This window comes from Pogona vitticeps, chromosome 1 (genome assembly GCF_051106095.1).
Source record: "Pogona vitticeps strain Pit_001003342236 chromosome 1, PviZW2.1, whole genome shotgun sequence".
NCBI classification, from domain to species: Eukaryota; Metazoa; Chordata; class Lepidosauria; order Squamata; family Agamidae; genus Pogona; species Pogona vitticeps.
The window spans coordinates 350,033,518-350,053,217 of record NC_135783.1 but is presented as its reverse complement, the minus strand read 5'-3'; the positions used below and the strand labels follow the sequence as shown (position 1 = coordinate 350,053,217).

The window sequence follows — 19,700 nt, the reverse complement described above, 5'->3', positions numbered from 1 at the left end:
CCACAATTCAATTCCTTGTCACATGCCAGCTATATGAGTTGATGCACAATGAAAGTTACAAGTGCAGCTCCCTTAATCAGCAGCAATTTGCCACTGAGATTTATGATGTTTGACTTCTGCTGGATTATGCAAGTAACAGGATTCTGGCCAATACTGAATATACACAGTAAGATGGAAGAATGTTTAACTCAATGTAGGCCAACTTGTTGCAGATATATTTAAGCAGGGGAGGTAAAAAGACACCTTACCTCAGCAAAATACTGGCCAGCTTTTGAATAGTCCTTAAATATTCCACCATGTTCTTTATAAACAAGTATACACACAGATCGTGTACAAGCTTTGAGAATATGTAATGATTAAAAGCATCCTCCTCCACCAAACACATTTGGGAACAAAATTCAAGTTCATGCAATTTTAAAAAGAAACAACAGGTCTGTATACCTACATATACATTTCTTTTTAAAGGCCTAAATAAAAACTCAATGACTGCCACAAAATCAGAGACTAAAGAAAATGACACAGTGTGTACTGGCCAATAAGAAAAAAAAAACTGATATGTAGTGAGACATCTTGCTTAGAACAATGAAACTGAAAAAGAATGCAGAAAGACCTTCAAATGAATGCAATGGTGTCTTCTTGCATCATGACTGGATTTTTACTCTACACGAAGACAGCACTTTCATTACCTTTTCTGCAACTCCATTCTCAAAATAAATTTCTCCCAACAATGTACAGTAGGACTGTGGATCCGAATCTGCAGGATCAATATCCAGTTTCACTTATCCTCAGTCTGAAAATACTAGAATAATAAAATCCAGAAAAACACTTAATTTCACAGGTATTACCAGAACAAGCCACTAGAAGAAGCCAGAGACCATGCTATGAATACTTGTTACTGAAGACATCTGTGAAGATTCTCAGTCATCCAGGTGTGGCTATTCGGAAGTTGAGTCATGGCAACTGGACTTCTTTCTTGTTAGGCTGAAAGACGACTACAGTATTAACAACCCATGACAATAAGAGCCTCGTGGCGCAGTGGTTAAAACGCTGTACTGCAGCTAAAACTGTGCTCACGACCTGGGGTTCAAATCCCAGGTAGCCGGCTCAAGGTTGACTCAGCCTTCCATCCTTCCGAGATCGGTAAAATGAGTACCCAGCTTGCTGGGGGGGCAATGTGTAGCCTGTATAATTAAAAATTGTAAACCGCCCGGAGAGTGCTTGTAGCGCTATGGGGCGGTATATAAGTCCAATAAATAAATAAATAAATAAATAAATAATGGGTGGAGAAAGACTGCAGAAGTGGGATTATCCCTCACCCCCAGTCCTTTGTCCTTCTAATGAGCCTATTCAGGTCAGGGAGAAGTGAAACCAAGGTGGAAGATATATCAGGGATCTCCTACCAACTCTCCTCAGACTGAAGAAGCTACTTGGATGAGTAGCGAAACATTTCAACCTAACAAGAAAGAAGTCCAGTCGCCATGACTCAACTTCCAGATTGTTACTGAAGAAAACATAGCATTGTCTCTGGTGCTCTCTAGTGAGAAGTTCTGGCAATGCATGTGAAGAAAGTTTTTCTCCAGTTTTTTGCCTTTTACCATGCTCTCTCTCTCTCTCTCTCTCTCTCTCTCTCTCTCTCCCCGCAGCACTCTTTCTGACAAAAACAGTTATTTTTACAGGAAAAAATGTTTGCCCATGTGAGAAATACATGCACCAAGGAAGGGATTTTGCAGGTGGGAGGGTGGAAGTAGAAGTTTACTTCTGTAACTCTCACTCCTATTTAGACAAAACTAACTAAATGGCTGCACAGAAATCTAACTTAGTGGAATACATGTTTACTGGCTGGTTTGTGAAAATGATATGCCCTGACAAAGACACTGCATTTCTCAAAAAAGGAAGAGACTGAGAAAATCAGTTTTTGTGCAATTTGTGTCAGCAGGCTTAAAGATGGATGACAGAAGCCCGTATTCTTGTTTAAAATATTCTAGAATTAGCAAGCAAGGAAATATGGGCACACCCCTTAAAGCCATACAGAAGTCCTGTATTCATCCTACTTTATTTCCCTACCTGCATTACTTCTTATACGAATTCTGATCTCAATACCAAATCACATTTTTAATATCATATCTAATTTTTACAATCATGGATGAGCAGCAGAGTTGTTACAAGCTGATGATTATTCAAGGTAAAGACACAGAAGATCTAAGCTTGAACTGGAAAATGCAAGAATTATGACAAATGAATATAATTTAACTATTCATTTGCTTTCCAGAAGAGTTACTAGAGTACAATATTCCTTCAACCACAATATAGCGTTTCCCAAAGTTATTCTTTGAAGGTTTCTCATAATAAGGTTACACCAACAATTCTGACAGTCATAGTCACTAGGTTTCCTGAAGAACCCACCAGCAGTGTTTGAACCTTAGGCATGGCCATCAACATGCAGGACCTGGATAACAAAGGAAGGCTCAGAAATGTAAACTGGGCCAGTTCAATGGGTATTTCCTTGGGGAAAAAATCTGAGCCAGATTCCAGAGTATTAATGCAGGGAGGGAGTACAGACATAGGTATACATTCACATATGGAATAAAACTTAACTGTGGAAATATTTCATGCTTGAGGAGGGCCACATTGTTTTTTAGACCTTGGGAACGATAAGCAAATTCTTCTTTAAACCTTGATTTTATGGCACAGGTTCAGTCAGCAGGAGGCCAGCAGATTACACAGCCCAGACAAGTCACTTGAAGGGAGAAAATAAACCAACGAACAAGGCCTCAGGTACCTGAGCTAGAAGACAGAATCACTGTTGGGGAGGTAAAGAGGCGAGGGCTACTGGAACGTGAGCTACATGTTTGTCTTAAATGGAGTAAAACACAAGGAGCAGTCTGATTTACAAGGCACTAGGATAAGAAAGTGTTTTGAAAATCATCGGCTCTTTCCCAACCTACTGAGTCGGGGTAGGCAAGCTACAGAGTCTGGGAACTGACACAAAATGCTGCAGAGTGGGCGAAAACTTTCCAAACAAATGAAAATGGTGTTTTGTCTTGGAAATGCTGAACTCTTTTATACAGAGTTGAAATATGTATTCAACAGCAGCAGATAAAAACAATATGCCCCATCAACCAGTGGGCAAGAGATATTTGAGAATGTTTAGAAATGGTTAACTATGAAACAATATTACATCCAAAGTAGCAACAGGCCAATTCAAGTATATACACAATATATTAAAATCATATAAATTATATATTTATACAAAAGACACAAATATAGCAATGAATTTCTGTGGATTTAACAGGAAACAGACCTCAAATGCCAGATTCATTTCAGGTGTGCAATGAATTTCTCTCCATGGGGGTTGTTTTTTCACACAAAAATGGGGGTGGGTGGGTTTGAAAATACCTCTGATACCAAGAATATAGAAGACATGTAAACATATCTGAAGCAAATGAAGCCACTAACACTGTAGGGACATTATAGCATTCTAATCTACTATCTTTCAAAATGAGCCCTAATTTGCCCCCTTTCCCACCACTACCACCCCAAATTAGGAATGTCAAATCACCCTAAGCCTTGAATTAATCTTAGGTATTTGGGAGAGACATTTGGTGCAGGAATGGGGTTGGAGAAGATTTAAAGATACTACTCAAATTGTAAGAGTGGAGCATGGGAATGGACAGATGACAAACTGAAAAATTAACAGTTCATCTGTTATAACTTTTGGAGGATGTTAGCACATCAACATCGGCATCACAGAAGCAAGCTTAACAGAACAGCCTATCTTTAAGTATTGATTTCAAAACAGCTACTGAACACAAAACATATGAAAGACTAAGAATACTTCTGCAGATGACAGAGACTCAAAAGTGCCCCCCAAAATGATGATGAGATCAAGGTCAGCATTTGAGCATTCCGGATAACCAGACCTAATATTCCCATTCATATGGTAACTACAGTGGTGCCTCACTTAACGACGATAATCTGTTCCAGGAAAATCGCCATTAAGTGAGATATCGTAAAACGAAAATAAAACCCCATTGAAACGCACTGAAACCCATTCAATGCGTTCCAATGGGGTAAAAACTCACCGTCCAAGTGAAGATACTCCATACGGCGGCCATTTTCGCTGCCTGTATAGCGAGGAATCCATCCCTAAACACAGCAGGGAGCCGTTTTAGTTACCCGGCGGCCATTTTGAAACCGCCGATCAGCTGTTCTAAAAACATCGTTTTGCGAAGAATCGGTTCCCGAAGCAGGAACCGATCATCGCAAAGCGAAATTCCCCCATTCAGACCATCGTTTTGCCATTGCAAAAAGAGCATCATTAAGCGGTTTCATTGTAATGCGGGGCAATCATAAAGCGAGGCACCACTGTACAGACAAACACTTGGATCTAGAACACAATGCTACATTTCAACTTACCCAAAGGTCCACACCATGTAAGAGCAAGGTATACCCGGTAGTACAAAAGCCAAGATGTGACATTAAAAAAAGACAGAAAGCTATGAAAATGGTAGAGATGACTGGATATGTATAAAGCAATAACGATATCAGATGCAAAACTGAAGAAAACTGAACGTATCTTGTACCTTACCAGGCTAGATTTCCAATAAAGGTACTTTCTCAATACACTATATGTACTACACTGGAGAAAGAACCACTTTTCTAAGGCTTCAGCCCAGGTGCTGCATTCCAAAAAGGACAAAGCAACACTGTCCAGCCTGTGAGGACATTGCGGGACACAAAACCACACAGTGGTAGCATGGGATGAACCCAAAGGGAAGAGGCTCCTAAACCAATAGGGCTGTAACATAAGGGACCCAAAATAAGTCATAAATTGGCCTAATGAGGGATGTTCAAGACAATTTTGTGACAAATGTTAATAAAATACAGAGCAGAGTGATAACACAGTGGCTGGCAGACTGTAGAGTTGGCTCAGAAAAAATCAGAACCAACCCCAAAACTATCCTTTTGTCCACCACGAATTGCAAAAATTGTACAAATCTGTCAGACCAAATAACCCGTATTTTAAACCTTCCCACATCATATTTTGTATGCACTGTTAAACACACAAATGACTGCGTTTAAAAAAAAGAAGGTAATATGGGAAAGGGCCCACAGACAGTGATCCTTAAATTTCAAGTAGTTGTGCCCGTCTTTTTATTTTTTATTTATTTATTTTTTTGGACAGCTGCATTAGACCACACTGCAGAATTCCATTACATTTTTGTGCTATCGTTCATGAACCCAACCTTTTGTGTTCACAGTTTCTTTAATGCATTAATTAGTGAACATTCACCTAGATTTGCCCACACATTCTGTACATTCTCCTTGAGAATGAACTAACTATTCAAGTTAATTATATTGCAAATTAAAAATAGAGATAGAGAGAGGACAGATGAATTACATTCTGAATGCTCCTTTTAGGTTGAAAAAATATGTGTCTTAAAGGCTTGTCAAAGTTTAGGAGAAAAGCATTTCAGTTTAAAAAATCCAAGATTAAAAAATCATTAAGACATTTTTTTTCCTTTTTGATCTTACAAATATTACAAATATACTACATTTTGACAAAGAAGATGTCATCATGAACATGCTGCTGTTAAGCGTGCAATGCCACTGATAACTGTTTGGTTCCAGGTATCAATGTACCTCCATCATCCCATGGTACTCCCACTTGCTTAACCCACCCCCACCCCACCCCACCCCCAAAGCCCTCATTAATAACAATCCTATAAAAAAGGTAAAATCTAGAATTAGTGGCAAATTCTTTATCTTCACAGTAAATTGTTAACAAAGTAAGCTTTATTGTGGTCATCGGTAAAATGGCATCAGTCAATTGGACCCTGAAAAATAAGTTTCACACAGTTCTGATCTCCAGAGAGCTGGGCAGCGCAGAAAGGACAGGCCGCATGGAAGGCATGAGTACCATGGGGCAGTGGGATCTGAGACCAGTATTTGGCAGACTTCTCGGAGCACACGTGGCCGCAAGGGGTGAATGCATAAGTTGGTGGACCAGCATCAACATAAAAGCCTGCTTCACACCCAAGCCAGAGAGGCACGTAGGGACCAACAGTTCTGCACATGGGACACTCACGCTCATTGGCTTCTGTGTCACTGCGATGTCCCCAATTGTGGTAGCCGTGGACGTGGCCACAGCTGAGGTAAGCCCACGGCTGCTTCTCTTCTACCACTTCTTTGCGGTTGATGCTGGGAAACGCCAGCGTGTTCAACCCCACAGGGCACTGGGGCCGTGCAGCATTGATTTCTTGACGGAGAGCCTCAATGTGTTTCTGGGTCGGCGTATGAAATAAGCCATCTGCTGTTCTCCAGAGGAGCGTAGCTCCACACAGATCAATGAGAGAACCGTCTTGGAGCACGTTGGTTTCATTTTCAACCTAGCAAAAGCAAGGAGAAATCTGACTGCTAATTCATCCTGAAAGTGAACACACAGCAACCAAAGCCACGGATCTTATCTTCCTCTCCCTCTTATACACCTCCTACACCATGTATGGTTTTGCCTCCTGTTTGCTCTGTAGAAATACTAAGGCAATGGCAACTAGATAGCAAGATGTTACAAATTAAACAAGAGCAACAAAGCACAAACTACAGTGGGGTCTTGACTTGAGAACTTAATCCGTATTGGAAGGCGGTTCTCAAGTCAAAAGGTTCTCAGGTTAAATCTGCATTTCCCATAGGAATGCATTGAAAACCATTTGATCCGTATCTGCTCTTTTCCGTCCATAGAAACTAATGGGAAGCTGCTATTCTGCCTTTGACCACTGGAGGGGGATATTTTGTTTCTTTTTTTCTTAGGTCAAGAAAGGTTCAGGGAAGGCAGGGAAAATACAGTCCAGGCAGTTCAGTACCAGGCAGTCCGAAGACTGTCTCCCAATCCACTCTCTAAACGCTGGGAGGACTGAGGAAGCAGACAGGCATCCTTTTCACTGGCCAACAGTTAACTGAAAGTTCAAATTTTGCACTTTCCCTGCCTCCCACGTGGTTTTTATTTCAGTTCTTAACTCAAATCTAAGTATGTAAGTCAAGTCAATATTTTCCTATGAGAGTGGTTCTTAAGTCAAAATGTTCTTAACTCAAGCCGTTCTTAAGTCAAGACCCCACTGTAATTCCTTATCAGCTTGACATCTCCATATCCTCCTCAATCTTTGCTGGCTCCCTTACTTCCTCTGAGCAGACGCTCCTCCCCCCATTTTGTTTATCCCGTGAACACGGCACAACCACCAGCTCCTTACTTAATAACACTGTTCCGCAGAACGGTATTGTGGCAAGAGTCTTACGGTCCTTAAAAGAACAACACCACATTTATTGTGACATTATGCCCGCTTTATGAGAAGCATACTGTGGTCTCATAAAATGGTAGTCATAACATCAGGATCTGATTTTTAAAAAAAATTAAATTGTGATATAAATCAATTTAATTTTTTTAAATCAGATTTTTTAAATGATTTGAATCAAAAATAGATTTCTTAAATTTAAATCATGATTAAATCAATTTGATTTTCAAAAAAAAATCATTAATTTTCACCCACCCTTCATAACATATACAGTCAGAAAGACTGGTAGAAATCTATATAGTGGAGGCAAAACCACAAGATCAGCAATATGGTAGTTGAGAAATCCATGCAATTCAAATCATTAGAGGATCAGGCCAGAATTTCTTTAAGATACATCAGGCCTTTCAGACTCAAAACTAACTAAAAAAAAAACTACATTAGATCGTTGGCATGTAATTTATCAGTAACAAGTTCAGATTTAAATGAAGCAGAAAGGTTATGCTGCAGACTCTCACAGTCATGGTCAGAACCATCAGTCACAGAAAACTACTGGCTGGAAAGAATACAGAATAGCATTTTCTGCCTGGTGTTCAGGAAGAACTTTTTAAAAAAATGCAAGATAGGCTGTTTTTCCTTATAAGGCCACAGGCTAGCTTGACAGTGACTCAGTGTCCAGGGCATACTGCAAACGGCAAGCCATTCTCAGCCCCAATGGGTCAAATTTTCCATAACTATGGAAAGATCTGGCTTGAGTGACATATGATTTAATGAGATCACTGTAACACACTCTGCCTTTGAAAGCAGTCAGAAAGTACTGTTGTACAGTGGGGGCTGCCCTAGCTGGAACCCACTGTGGGGGCACCTCACCCCATTAATATGCCACTTTCCTGAACTCTCTCTTTGGCTTCGGGCTAAGTGAAAGCACCGAGATTGACCTGTAATGTTCTGAAACCCTAGCATGAGAATCAGGATGTCTTAGTGGCTCCGCAATGGATCATCTGCTCATGTTTAATTTTTTAAAACATCAGCTCCTCAGCTGAGGTTGTTCTTTATGCCTCTCCCTCTGCCTTCAGGAGGTCAGGTGAGAACACTGGGTGAGTCCTTTTTCAGCTGTTGCATGCAGAATTCAGAATTCCTCTCCCCTCTCAAAGAAAGAGAGATTCATCTGGCCCTGTTCTTCCTGGTGTTCAGGTGGTTTTATTTTGGAGGGCTTTAGGTATAAAGGATTACTTCTTTGTATGCTGTCTTTTGTGTTTTTATTCTTCATATGATTTGATAGTGTTTAAATGTTTTAAAACATCTGGAACTGTTTCACCAGCTTCCTTTACCATAAAATCAGGCTGGGAAAAGTTAAAAATTCCAACTCACGAGCTTTCCTCTTTGCTGAGCAGATCTTGTTTCACGTAGAGTATATACGTCGCCACAAACGGAAATTTCCCGCCAGATTCCAGGTTTAGATTCTTCAGTGAAACCTCCTTTAGGATGCATGACTAGAACGCCATTTGTTGTTAAGCCATCCATGTGTCCATCAGGATTCTTCCACTTTGCTGCTTTTTCCTAGATATGATGCCATCGCAAGAAATATAAAAGATAAATGTATTGAGATTGTTCACATTTGGAATGCCAAATGACAGCCATCAAGCTGCTGATCACGGAAATGAATATTCAAAACACAAAAGGTCTAGGAAATGTGGCAATTACTCAAAATTCTAACTGGCATGAAATTGGTAAAGTGCTTCAGATCAAACATCTGTGCAGACGTGCAAAGACTTTTGTTGTTGTTTAGGTGTTAAATCCTGTCCGACCCTTCGTGACCCCATGGACCAGAGCACACCAGGCCAGACTACTACTCGTCTATTTCATCTACTAAGAATGCATTCTGTCCATGGCAGAAACATGAAAGATGATCTTCCAAATTCACATCACGTAACTGGTAAAAATTCGTTCTCCAAATACTTGTCTTCTTGATGAGCAAGAGCATCCAAGCATCTGACTTTACAAATTCTAAATTTAGACTTCAGGGGGGCATTTTGCTATTCTATTGGCAAAGAAATAGAGCACTTCCTCAACCACCATGCGCTACTGGGGATCCAGTGCATGGAACAATGGAAAGACAGAAGAAGGAACTAACAGGGGTGCTACTTCTCCCCATACAGGAGGTACAGACAGACAGTGGCATTACCATGGCTACCTACTCTAGAATCCTTAAAGCAGTGTATCTCTGTGACCAGGAATATTTCATTTTCCTTTAATTCATTTCTACCTTAATCTTTTTCTAATGCTCACCGCTTAGTGGGAGAGGACAGAACTTTGTGTGTGGAAGATCCAAAACTTCAAACCCTGTCATTTCCTGCTAAATACAAAGGACGTAGCATCAGGCCATGATAAAAATTCTGCCATGAGTGAGCTACTGCTAGTCAAATTCAGCCTATCCACTTGTAAGTAAGCAAACATCCATTTTACTTACTACTACTACTACTACTACTACTACTACTACTACTACTACTACTACTACTACTACTACTACTACTACTACTACTACTACTACTACAATCATGTACTGTCAGTCAATTCAGACTTAGGATAACCCTTTTTCAGGGTTTTCCAAGAAGAGAAGACTCAGAAGTGATTTAACTTTCTCTTCTTCTGGGAAGAAGGGTTTTAAGTTATTATATAAACCAGCCCTCCGTCATATGACAGAGATTTTCTTTCCTAAGCTTGAATGGAAAATACATGTACTCACCCCAAGAAATATGTTTTTTGAAGAGTCAAATCCTGCTGCAAAGATTCTGGCTGTATATGGTGCATTCCTGTCACAGACAATGCGGCAGGCAAACCTGGAGATAGTGCTTTGGGTGATCTGAGTTTCATCCGTGTTTTGGCTGCCAGAAATTGTATCTGTTACAACAAAATCTATGGGGCTCTCTGTTGACCTGCCAACCTGAAAATATTTAAAAGATGCTTTAAAGAAATTTCCTGCGAGAAGCCTTTTGGAAGAGCAACTAGAAAAAGTTGTAGGAAAAACACAACTTATTATATATAGTCTGCTTTTTGAAACTACTTTTATCTGCATAATCAAAACTGGGAATGCCAGTTGTAAATCACATTCGTGAGAAACAAGTTTTCTATTTATATAAACCTATGTCCACTCCAAAGCATGGGGCTAGTAGAATAGCTACTAGCCCCAACAAAAATTTAGCTACTCCCTTTTCCCTGACCAATGCTATTTTAGTATTTTCATATCATGTGCCTGTGCCTGTTGGAAAACACAGGCTATGTTCTCACTTCATGACTCACTCATGCTTATCTATATTCTAGGATGCATCGTAGCAGTCCTTAAACGCTTACCATTGTAGAATACACATGCAAACACATACACACGTTTTTAGGCAAAGGGAGCATGGTCAGACGTGGAAGATATGGTTTTTTAAAGTCATTGCTGTTTTCTGCCAGTAAAATGATGTCATCTGCGTATCTTAAATTATTGTACTATTTCCCTTCTATTGTGCCAATTCCAGCTCCCCTATATTTGGCACTGGTTTGTCCTCATCTTGAATATTGTGTCTTCTTCTGGAAACCACAGTTTAAGAGGGATGACAACAAACTGGAACAAGTTCAGAAGAGGGCAACAAGGCTGATCCAGGGGCGGAAAACCTTCACCATTCCCAACATCACCGTCTTCTCCAGAGAACCCTGCCTCCTTATGATGAGGCCAACGTACGGTCGCCTCAGGTTCAATGTTTTTGCCTCCAAAGAGAGTTCAGGCTTGATTTCAAAAAGGACCCCCTTAATCATCTCTCTGGCAGCCCAGGATACCCCGCAAAGCTCTTCTCCAGCACCACATTTGAAAGCGATGAATTTCTTTTCCTGTCAGCTTTCTTAACTGTCTGTCTTTCACACTCATCCATGGTGAACAGAAACACAAGCCTGTAGAATGATCTCGGTCTTGGTCTGCATTGACAAAGCCACACACAGATCATCATCTAGAAGGATGTCAAGAAAATTGGAACAAGTTCAGAGAAGGGTAACAAGGATGATCAGGGGGGCTGGAAACCAAGCCCTAGGAGGAAAGACTGACAGAATTGCACAGTCATCGCTTTTGAGAAAAGAAGAGGGGAGATATGATGTGTGTGTGTGTTTAGTCGTTTAGTCGTGTCCGACTCTTCGTGACCCCATGGACCAGAGCACGCCAGGCCCTCCTGTCTTCTACTGCCTCCCGGAGTTGTGTCAGGTTCATGTTGGTTGCTTCGCAGACACTGTCCAGCCATCTCATCCTCGGTCGTCCCCTTCTCCTCTTGCCATCACACCTTCCTAACATCAAGGTTTTTTCCAAGGACTCTTTTCTTCTCATGAGATGGCCAAAGTACTGGAGCCTCAGCTTCAGAATCTGTCCTTCAAGTGAGCATTCAGGGTTGATTTCCTTTAGAACTGATAGGTTTGTTCTCCTTGCAGTCCAGGGGATTCTCAAGAGCCTCCTCCAGCACCACAATTCAAAGCCATCAATTCTTCGGCGGTCTGCTTTCTTTATGGTCCAGCTCTCGCTTCCATACATCACGACAGGAAAAACCATAGCTTTGACTATTCGGACTTTTGTTGGCAAGGTGATGTCTCTGCTTTTCAAGATGCTGTCAAGATTTGTCATCGCTTTCCTCCCAAGAAGAAGGCGCCTTTTAATTTCAGGGCTGCTGTCTCCATCTGCAGTGATCATGGAGCCCAGGAAGATAAAATTTGACACTGCCTCCATATCTTCCCCCTCTGTTTCCCAGGAGGTGATGGGACCAGTGGCCATGATCTTAGTTTTTTTGATGTTGAGTTTCAGACCGTTTTTTGCACTCTCCTCTTTCACTCTCATTACAAGGTTCCTTAATTCCTCCTCACTTTCCGCCATCAGAGTGGTATCATCTCCATATCGGAGGTTGCTGGTATTTCTTCCGGCAATCTTAATTCCGGCTTGGGTTTCTTCCAGTCCAGCCTTCCGCATGATGTATTCTGCATATAAGTTAAACAAGCTGGGGGACAGTATACAGCCTTCCCGTACTCCTTTCCCAATTTTGAACCACTCAGTTGTTCCATGTCCAGTTCTAACTGTTGCTTCCTGTCCCACATATAGGTTTCTCAGGAGACAGATAAAGTGGTCAGGCACTCCCATTTCTTTAAGAACTTGCCATAGTTTGCTGTGGTCCACACAGTCAAAGGCTTTCGCATAGTCAATGAAGCAGAAGTAGATATTTTTCTGGAACTCTCTGGCTTTCTCCATAATCCAGCGCAAGTTAGCAATTTGGTCTTGAGTTCCTCTGCCTCTTCGGAATCCAGCTTGTACTTCTGGGAGTTCTCGGTCCACATACTGCTGAAGCCTACCTTGTAGGATTTTGAGCATAACCTTGCTAGCGTGCGAAATGAGTGCAATTGTACGGTAGTTGGAGCATTCTTTGGCACTGCCTTTCTTTGGGATTGGGATGTAGACTGATCTTTTCCAATCCTCTGGCCACTGTTGAGTTTTCCAAACTTGCTGGCATATTGAATGTAGCACCTTAACAGCATCATCTTTCAAGATTTTAAATAGTTCAACTGGAATGCCATCACCTCCACTGGCCTTGTTGTTAGCCAGGCTTTCTAAGGCCCACTTGACTTCGCTCTCCAGGATGTCTGGCTCAAGGTCAGCAACTACATTGTCTGGGTTGTCCGGGATATCCAAATCTTTCTGATATAATTCCTCTGTGTATTCTTGCCACCTCTTCTTGACGTCTTCTGCTTCTGTTAGGTCCCTTCCATTTTTGTCTTTTATCATGTCCATCTTTGCACAAAATGTTCCTCTAATATGTCCAATTTTCCTGAACAGATCTCTGGTCTTTCCTTTTCTGTTATCTTCCTCTATTTCTTTGCATTGTTCATTTAAGAAGGCCCTCTTGTCTCTCCTTGCTATTCTTTGGAAGTCTGCATTCAAGTTTCTGTAACTTTCCCTATCTCCCTTGCATTTTGCTTCCCTTCTCCTCTCTGCTATTTCTAAGGCCTCGTTGGACAGCCACTTTGCTTTCTTGCATTTCCTTTTCTTTGGGATGGTTTTCGTTGCTGCCTCCTGGACAATGTTACGAGCCTCTATCCAAAGTTCTTCAGGCACTCTGTCCACCAAATCTAGTTCCTTAAATCTGTTCTTTACTTCCACTGTGTATTCATAAGGGATTTGGTTTAGATTATACCTGAGTGGCCCAGTGGTTTTTCCTAATCTCCTCAGTCTAAGCTTGAATTTTGCTATGAGAAGCTGATGATCAGAACCGCAGTCAGCTCCAGGTCTTGTTTTTGTTGACTGTATAGAGCTTCTCCATCTTTGGCTGCAGAGAATATAATCAATCTGATTTCGATATTGCCCATCTGGTGATTTCCATGTATAGAGTCACCTCTTGTGTTGTTGGAAAAGAGTGTTTGTGATGACCAGCTTATTCTCTTGACAAAACTCTATTAGCCTTTGTCCTGCTTCGTTCTGAACTCCAAGGCCAAACTTCCCTGTTGTTCCTTTTATCTCTTGGCTCCCTACTTTAGCATTCCAGTCCCCTAGAATGAGAAGAACATCTTTCTTTGGTGTCAGTTCTAGAAGGTGTTGTAAGTCTTCATAGAATTGTTCAATTTCAGTCTCCTCAGCAATGCTGGTTGGTGCATAAACTTGGATTATTGTGATGTTGAATGGTCTGCCTTGGATTCGTATTGACATCATTCTATCATTTTTGAGATTGTATCCCATTACAGCTTTTCCCACTCTTTTGTTGACTATGAGGGCTACTCCATTCCTTCTACGGGATTCTTGCCCACAATAGTAGATATGATAATCATCTGAGCTGAATTCGCCCATTCCTGTCCATTTTAGTTCACTAACGCCCAGGATGTCGATGTTTATTCTTGCCATCTCCTGTTTGACCACCTCCAGCTTCCCAACGTTCATAGATCTTACATTCCAGGTTCCTATGCAGTATTTTTCTTTGCAGCATTGGATTTTCCTTTCACTTCCAGGCATGTCCACAGCTGAGCGTCCTTTCGGCTTTGGCCCAACCACTTCATTAGCTCTGGAGCTACTTGTACTTGTCCTCCACTCTTCCTCAGTAGCATGTTGGACGCCTTCCGACCTGAGGGGCCCATCTTCCAGCGTCATATCTTTTAGCCTTTTGTTTCTGATCATGGGGCGTTCTTGGCAAAGATACTGGAGTGGCTTGCCATTTCCTACTCCAGGTGGATTGCGTTTAGTCAGAACTCTCCACTATGTCCTGTCCGTCTTGGGTGTCCCTGCACGGCATAGCCCATAGCTTCTCTGAGTTACTCAAGCCCCTTCGCCACGACAAGGCAGCAATCCATGAAGGAGGGAGATATGATAGCACTTTTCAAATACTTGAAATGCTGTCATACAGAGGATAGGCAAGATTTGTTCTCTATCATCCCAGAGTGTAAGACGTATAATAATGGGCTCAAGTTACATGAAGCTAGATTTAGGCTGAGTATCAGGAAAAACTTCCTAACTGTTAAAGTAGCATGACAATGCAATGAATTACCTCAGGAGGTGGTAAGAATTCCAACACTGGAGGCAATCAAAAGAACATCAGAGAACCATCTGTCAGATAATACTTTGATTTGAATTTCTCCACTGAGCAGGGGGAAGGGATTCCCAATGAGGTGTAGTTGATAGAGTGGCAGACTAGGACTCAGGAGACCTAGGTTCAAATTCCTGTTCAGCCATGGAAACCCACTTAAGAACTGGTAAAACCACTCCATAAATATATCATTTACTTTGAAAGCCCTACTAGAGAAGCTTTAAGTTGGTTCTGATTTGACAACACAGAACATGCACACACTGACCAGAGAGGCTTGTATTCGATGGCCTTATAAACCCCTTCCAACCACATTATTCTTTAATTCCGTGATTAATAAGCATGAGTTTTAGGATCCTTGTTCACTTTTCATTTTGTGTGCTTCTAGTTATTTGTGCACATCTTGATAATATATGAAGCAGTTTCCAAGACATTGGTACCTTGCAAGACGATGACCCTGCTAAACAACGAATCCGCGTAACAATGACTTTTTGCGATTGCTGGAGCCTCCTTGGGCCTCCAGATGTTCTTGGACTTCAACTCCCAGAACTTCTGGCCAGCAGAGGTGGTGGTGAAGGCTTCTGGGAGTTGAAGTCCAGGAACATCTGGAGGCCCAAGGTTGGGGACCACTGGATTAAAGGACAGTGAATCCATAACAATTTTAGTGAAAACCTTGTGTCCCAGCCAGATTACTCTTGTGTGCCTGCACTGCCTCAGCAATACATGTATTATTGGTTATCTGTGCATTACCTACTGTCAAGTTGTTTCCAACTTTCAATGACCGTAACTGTAACCCCCTAGGGATTTTCAGGTGAGATATTCAGGAGATGATTTTACCAGTGCCACACACCCCAGGTGAGTTTCCATGGATCAGCAAGGAATTTTAACCCGGCTCTCCTGAGTCCTAGTCTGTTGCTCTGCTCACAATACATCACTGGGTAAATTACTGGCTGACAACTTTTGAACTAGGGGCTACCCAATCCTCTAAAGCAGTGGCTCCCAACCTTGGGTAACCCGGATGTTCTTGGACTGCAAGTCCCAGAAACCTTGGCCAGCCGATAAGATATGAAGAATCTTCTCATCTCCATAAAACACATATAGCTACAGGGGGGATAGGGGTGAATTCCTCAAATCAGCAACAAGAAAAACATAGATGAGCCCACTCACTGCACAATCCAAAATCACAAAAATCCAAAACCACACACTTTAAGAGCTGTGGGTGCCAGAAAGCTAAAAAAGCTACCTACTTTTGTGCAACTGTAACATGGCACATTCTGCAGTAAACTCTACTGTTAGTAAGATGCAGACCAAATCACTAAATCAGAGCATAAATAATGCAGCCACTACCAGTTTCCACTGGAAGTGCTTTCAAAACAGTGAAATCTGGACACAGTCCAGGTGCAAGATTAGCACTCTAGGACCCATGTAATCTCTCTGCTATTTTGACAACCACAAAACTGTGGCAATAGCACAACATACGGAGCAAAAATAATACTTCAGAGAAAGGTAGGCTGGTTCAGGAAAGATACACGATCAGTAATCATACTGTAACTCAAGGACTGTTTTGGAAAGCAGACATGACAGAAGCATGTATTTTGCTGCATGTACATGGAGTGTGCAACCACACAGTTGACCAATTTTCTACCATTTATTTATTTGTTTGTTTATGCATTCATACATTCATTCAACTTTTATACTGCCCATCTGGCTACCAAGGCTACCCCGGAAGGTTCACAGTGCGATAAAACAATACAAAACCAAAATAAAACATAACAATCCACATACAAAGACAACTTCAAAACAACTAAACTTAATTTTAAAATGGCAAGATGGCAGGACAGATGATATAAACTATGAAAAGCCACTGTGCTATGATGGTGTGATCTCCAGAAAAGCCTGTCTAAAGAGCCATGTTTTCAACCACTATATAGAAGTCTACCTAAGAGGCCAATTAACCAGGTTATGCATGATTCGCATGTATGGTATTTTTCTTTACATTGATAAAAATATTAACTTCTACTAAGCAGTGAGCAATTCTTTACCTAGCAAAGGTTCAAAGCAGCCAATATATTTTCATTTGGATATGTGCACAGATAACATGGAAAAAATCTCCAAGAAATATATTTTAAGATCCCACAAGCAGTTGTTTTTAAGTGCCTTAAATAACACTTACCTGAAACATATCTGTATCTTTATCATGCGTATATTCCACTACAACTGTCTGGTTTCTTGACAGTGTGTAAGAGATACTGTGCTGCCCTTTACAGCTGATGGCCTGCAGAATAAAAGAGTTCAAATTTTCAATAACACATCAGTCAAGGAAAAACACATCACTCCATCACTCATACATGTTATTACACATATCACATATCACCATCGGCCGAATAAAGTTTCTGCTTTTTATGCTGTAAATGTTTTCCCAGAAAGCCTTCAAATATCGAATCCCTCCTCAACACCTACTTTTGCAAACCCTGCCTTCAACATTTCCCCCACCCTGTTTTCTGCTGTGATCCTGCAACACAATTAGCTTCCTGGATGATCAGCTTTTGCCTCTTCTCTGTTATCTTCGTCATAAGATCCAATTTTTTTTCATTCTGTGGTAAAGCACCACTTTCATATTAAGAAAGAGAGCAAGCCTGGGACAGATGAATCTTTAGTGTAATCTTCCAAAAAATAGCTGGTTTTGGGAAGAGGTTGTTGCAATATCTTTTCAATTTATTTAAAATACTTTTATACTGTCTTTCTCCTTGAAAAGGACCCAAGGCAGCTTACAACATTAAAAGACAATATTTAAAGTGAAAACAATGAGTATAAAGAGGCGGTTAACACCATTAAAAGACAATATTAAAGCTTAGATAAGTATATAAATATTTAAAAATATTAAAATATTAAAAATGAACAAATACTACTCGGAGAGATGGTAAACACAAGAAGTAGTAAAGATCCAGTTATAGCAGTAATGCATAGCAATCTATCTAAAAGACACGCTCAGATCAGGTCAACAAAAAACACTAGCCCAGATGACAATCAAATGGCAACAAAACACCTCTTTATAATCAGAGTAAGGAATATGAGACTGGCTATATAGCTAATTGAGTTAGGTTTCTGGCTGCAGAGCCAGAGATTGGAAGTTCAGTTCCCCACTGTGCATCCCAGAGGAGCCAGCCTGTGTAGCCTTGGGCAAGCTGCACAGTCCCAGAGCAAACCCCAGAAGGAGGGAATGGAAAACCACTTCTGAGTAGTATCTACCTAGAAATCCTTGAAAAGGGTTGCTCTAAATCAGAACTGACTTGAGGACACCTAGCTATTAAGGAATATGAGCAGTTTCACCAGGCAGAGGATCTTGTTTTTCATAGCTATGGCAAAGAGTACAGTACTTATTAAGACTGGCCTGTCAAACACAACCATAATCATTACAAACTCTGCTGAGTCCTATTTGCTGAAAACATTAAAAAATAAGAGCAACATACTAGCAAGCATGCAGTAACATATATTAACTGAAGAATAAAAAGTTAAGCATGAGTCTAGAGCAGTGGTTCTTAACCTTTGTTACTCGGATGTTTTTGAACTGCAACTCCCAGAAACCCCAGCCAGCACAGTTGGTGGTGAAGGCTTCTGGGAGTTGCAGTCCAAAACTCCAGAGTAACCCAAGGTTAAGAACCAGTGGTCTAGAGCAGTGGTCCCCAACCTTGGGCCTCCAGATGTTCTTGGACTACAACTCCCAGAAGCCTCCACCACCATCTCTGCTGGCCAGGATTTCTGGGAGTTGAAGTCCAAGAACATCTGGAAGCCCAAGGTTGGGGACCACTGGTCTAGAGCACTGGTTCTTAACCTTTGTTAATCAGATGTTTTTGGACTGCAACTCCCAGAAGCCTTCACCATCAGCTCTGCTGGCTGAGGTTTCTAGGAGTTGCAGTTCAAAAACACCTGAGTAACAAAGGTTAAGAACCACTGGTCTAGAGGAAGCCTGTTATGCATCATGAACATAAGTCTGTATGTGAAGTACATGCATTAACAAAACTAACCCACTTGTTCAATAAAATAAGTTTAGACAGGCAGAGAGGAGGAAAAATCTGTGTTCAGGTTATCATCACCTTGCATGTAAAGAAGACTGCTACCTTGTTCACTTAAACGTTACTTGACCAGAATTGTGGTTTCTATGTTATAAAAACTACAGTGAATCTGGGAAGTGAAATTGATTCAGGTTGCTGATACAGCCATTAAGTAATGTTCTGGTAGCTTTCAACAATAAGAACATTCCCATGGAAACCTCATGGGCTTTGAGCATTGAGAAGGAAGTCTATTTCAAGCAGAATATTAGAAACATTTTATTATAAAGAAAGAGTTCTCATTTGCTCTCCCCAACCCCTCCTAATTCACATACTTGGCCACCTTCAGTGATTTTCTTGCAAAGTGGAACTGACAGTGGTTTACATAAGCAAAAATACACTCATAATTTGGAAGTCACTTAATAGACTTCAAAACTAAGCAAGAAGATTAAAAAATAATTAAGTAAGGCTAATTGGATACAGGACAAATTTTCTGTGACTGTAGAGAAATTCAATCAATGCAGCACTTATGTGCATGTAATTTATGCCCCACCACTTGTAAAAAGGAAGATCTAGCAAATGGCTGAGAAATGCTATCGAAAAAAACTGCTTCTGGTTAAAAATAGTCTAATTATCTTAACATTTTTTAAGTCACCTATATTTCACACATGCCCATAATTTTAAATTGCACACTGCTCTGATAAGAATATAGAAAGATATACGTATTCATAATTTGAAAGTGGAGAACATGAAAAACAAAATTTATTTTAAAGTAGGACTAAACTAGGAGCATT

General features: G+C 40.9%; 1 protein-coding gene across 2 annotated transcripts in view; it reads right to left on the bottom strand.

Moving 5' to 3' along the window:
* Nucleotides 1-5,137: 5,137 nt before the first annotated feature.
* Nucleotides 5,138-19,700, bottom strand: part of PELI2 (pellino E3 ubiquitin protein ligase family member 2) — a 94,631-nt gene continuing 80,068 nt past the window's right edge. For both annotated transcript variants that reach the window (XM_072986841.2, XM_078384019.1), the window contains 4 exons: nucleotides 17,031-17,132; nucleotides 10,030-10,227; nucleotides 8,655-8,843; nucleotides 5,138-6,389 (listed from right to left, as the gene is read on the bottom strand). In XM_072986841.2, the coding sequence (XP_072842942.1) occupies nucleotides 5,823-6,389; nucleotides 8,655-8,843; nucleotides 10,030-10,227; nucleotides 17,031-17,132 (1,056 nt within the window). In that variant the 3' untranslated portion in view covers nucleotides 5,138-5,822. The remainder of the gene's footprint in view (nucleotides 6,390-8,654; nucleotides 8,844-10,029; nucleotides 10,228-17,030; nucleotides 17,133-19,700) is intronic.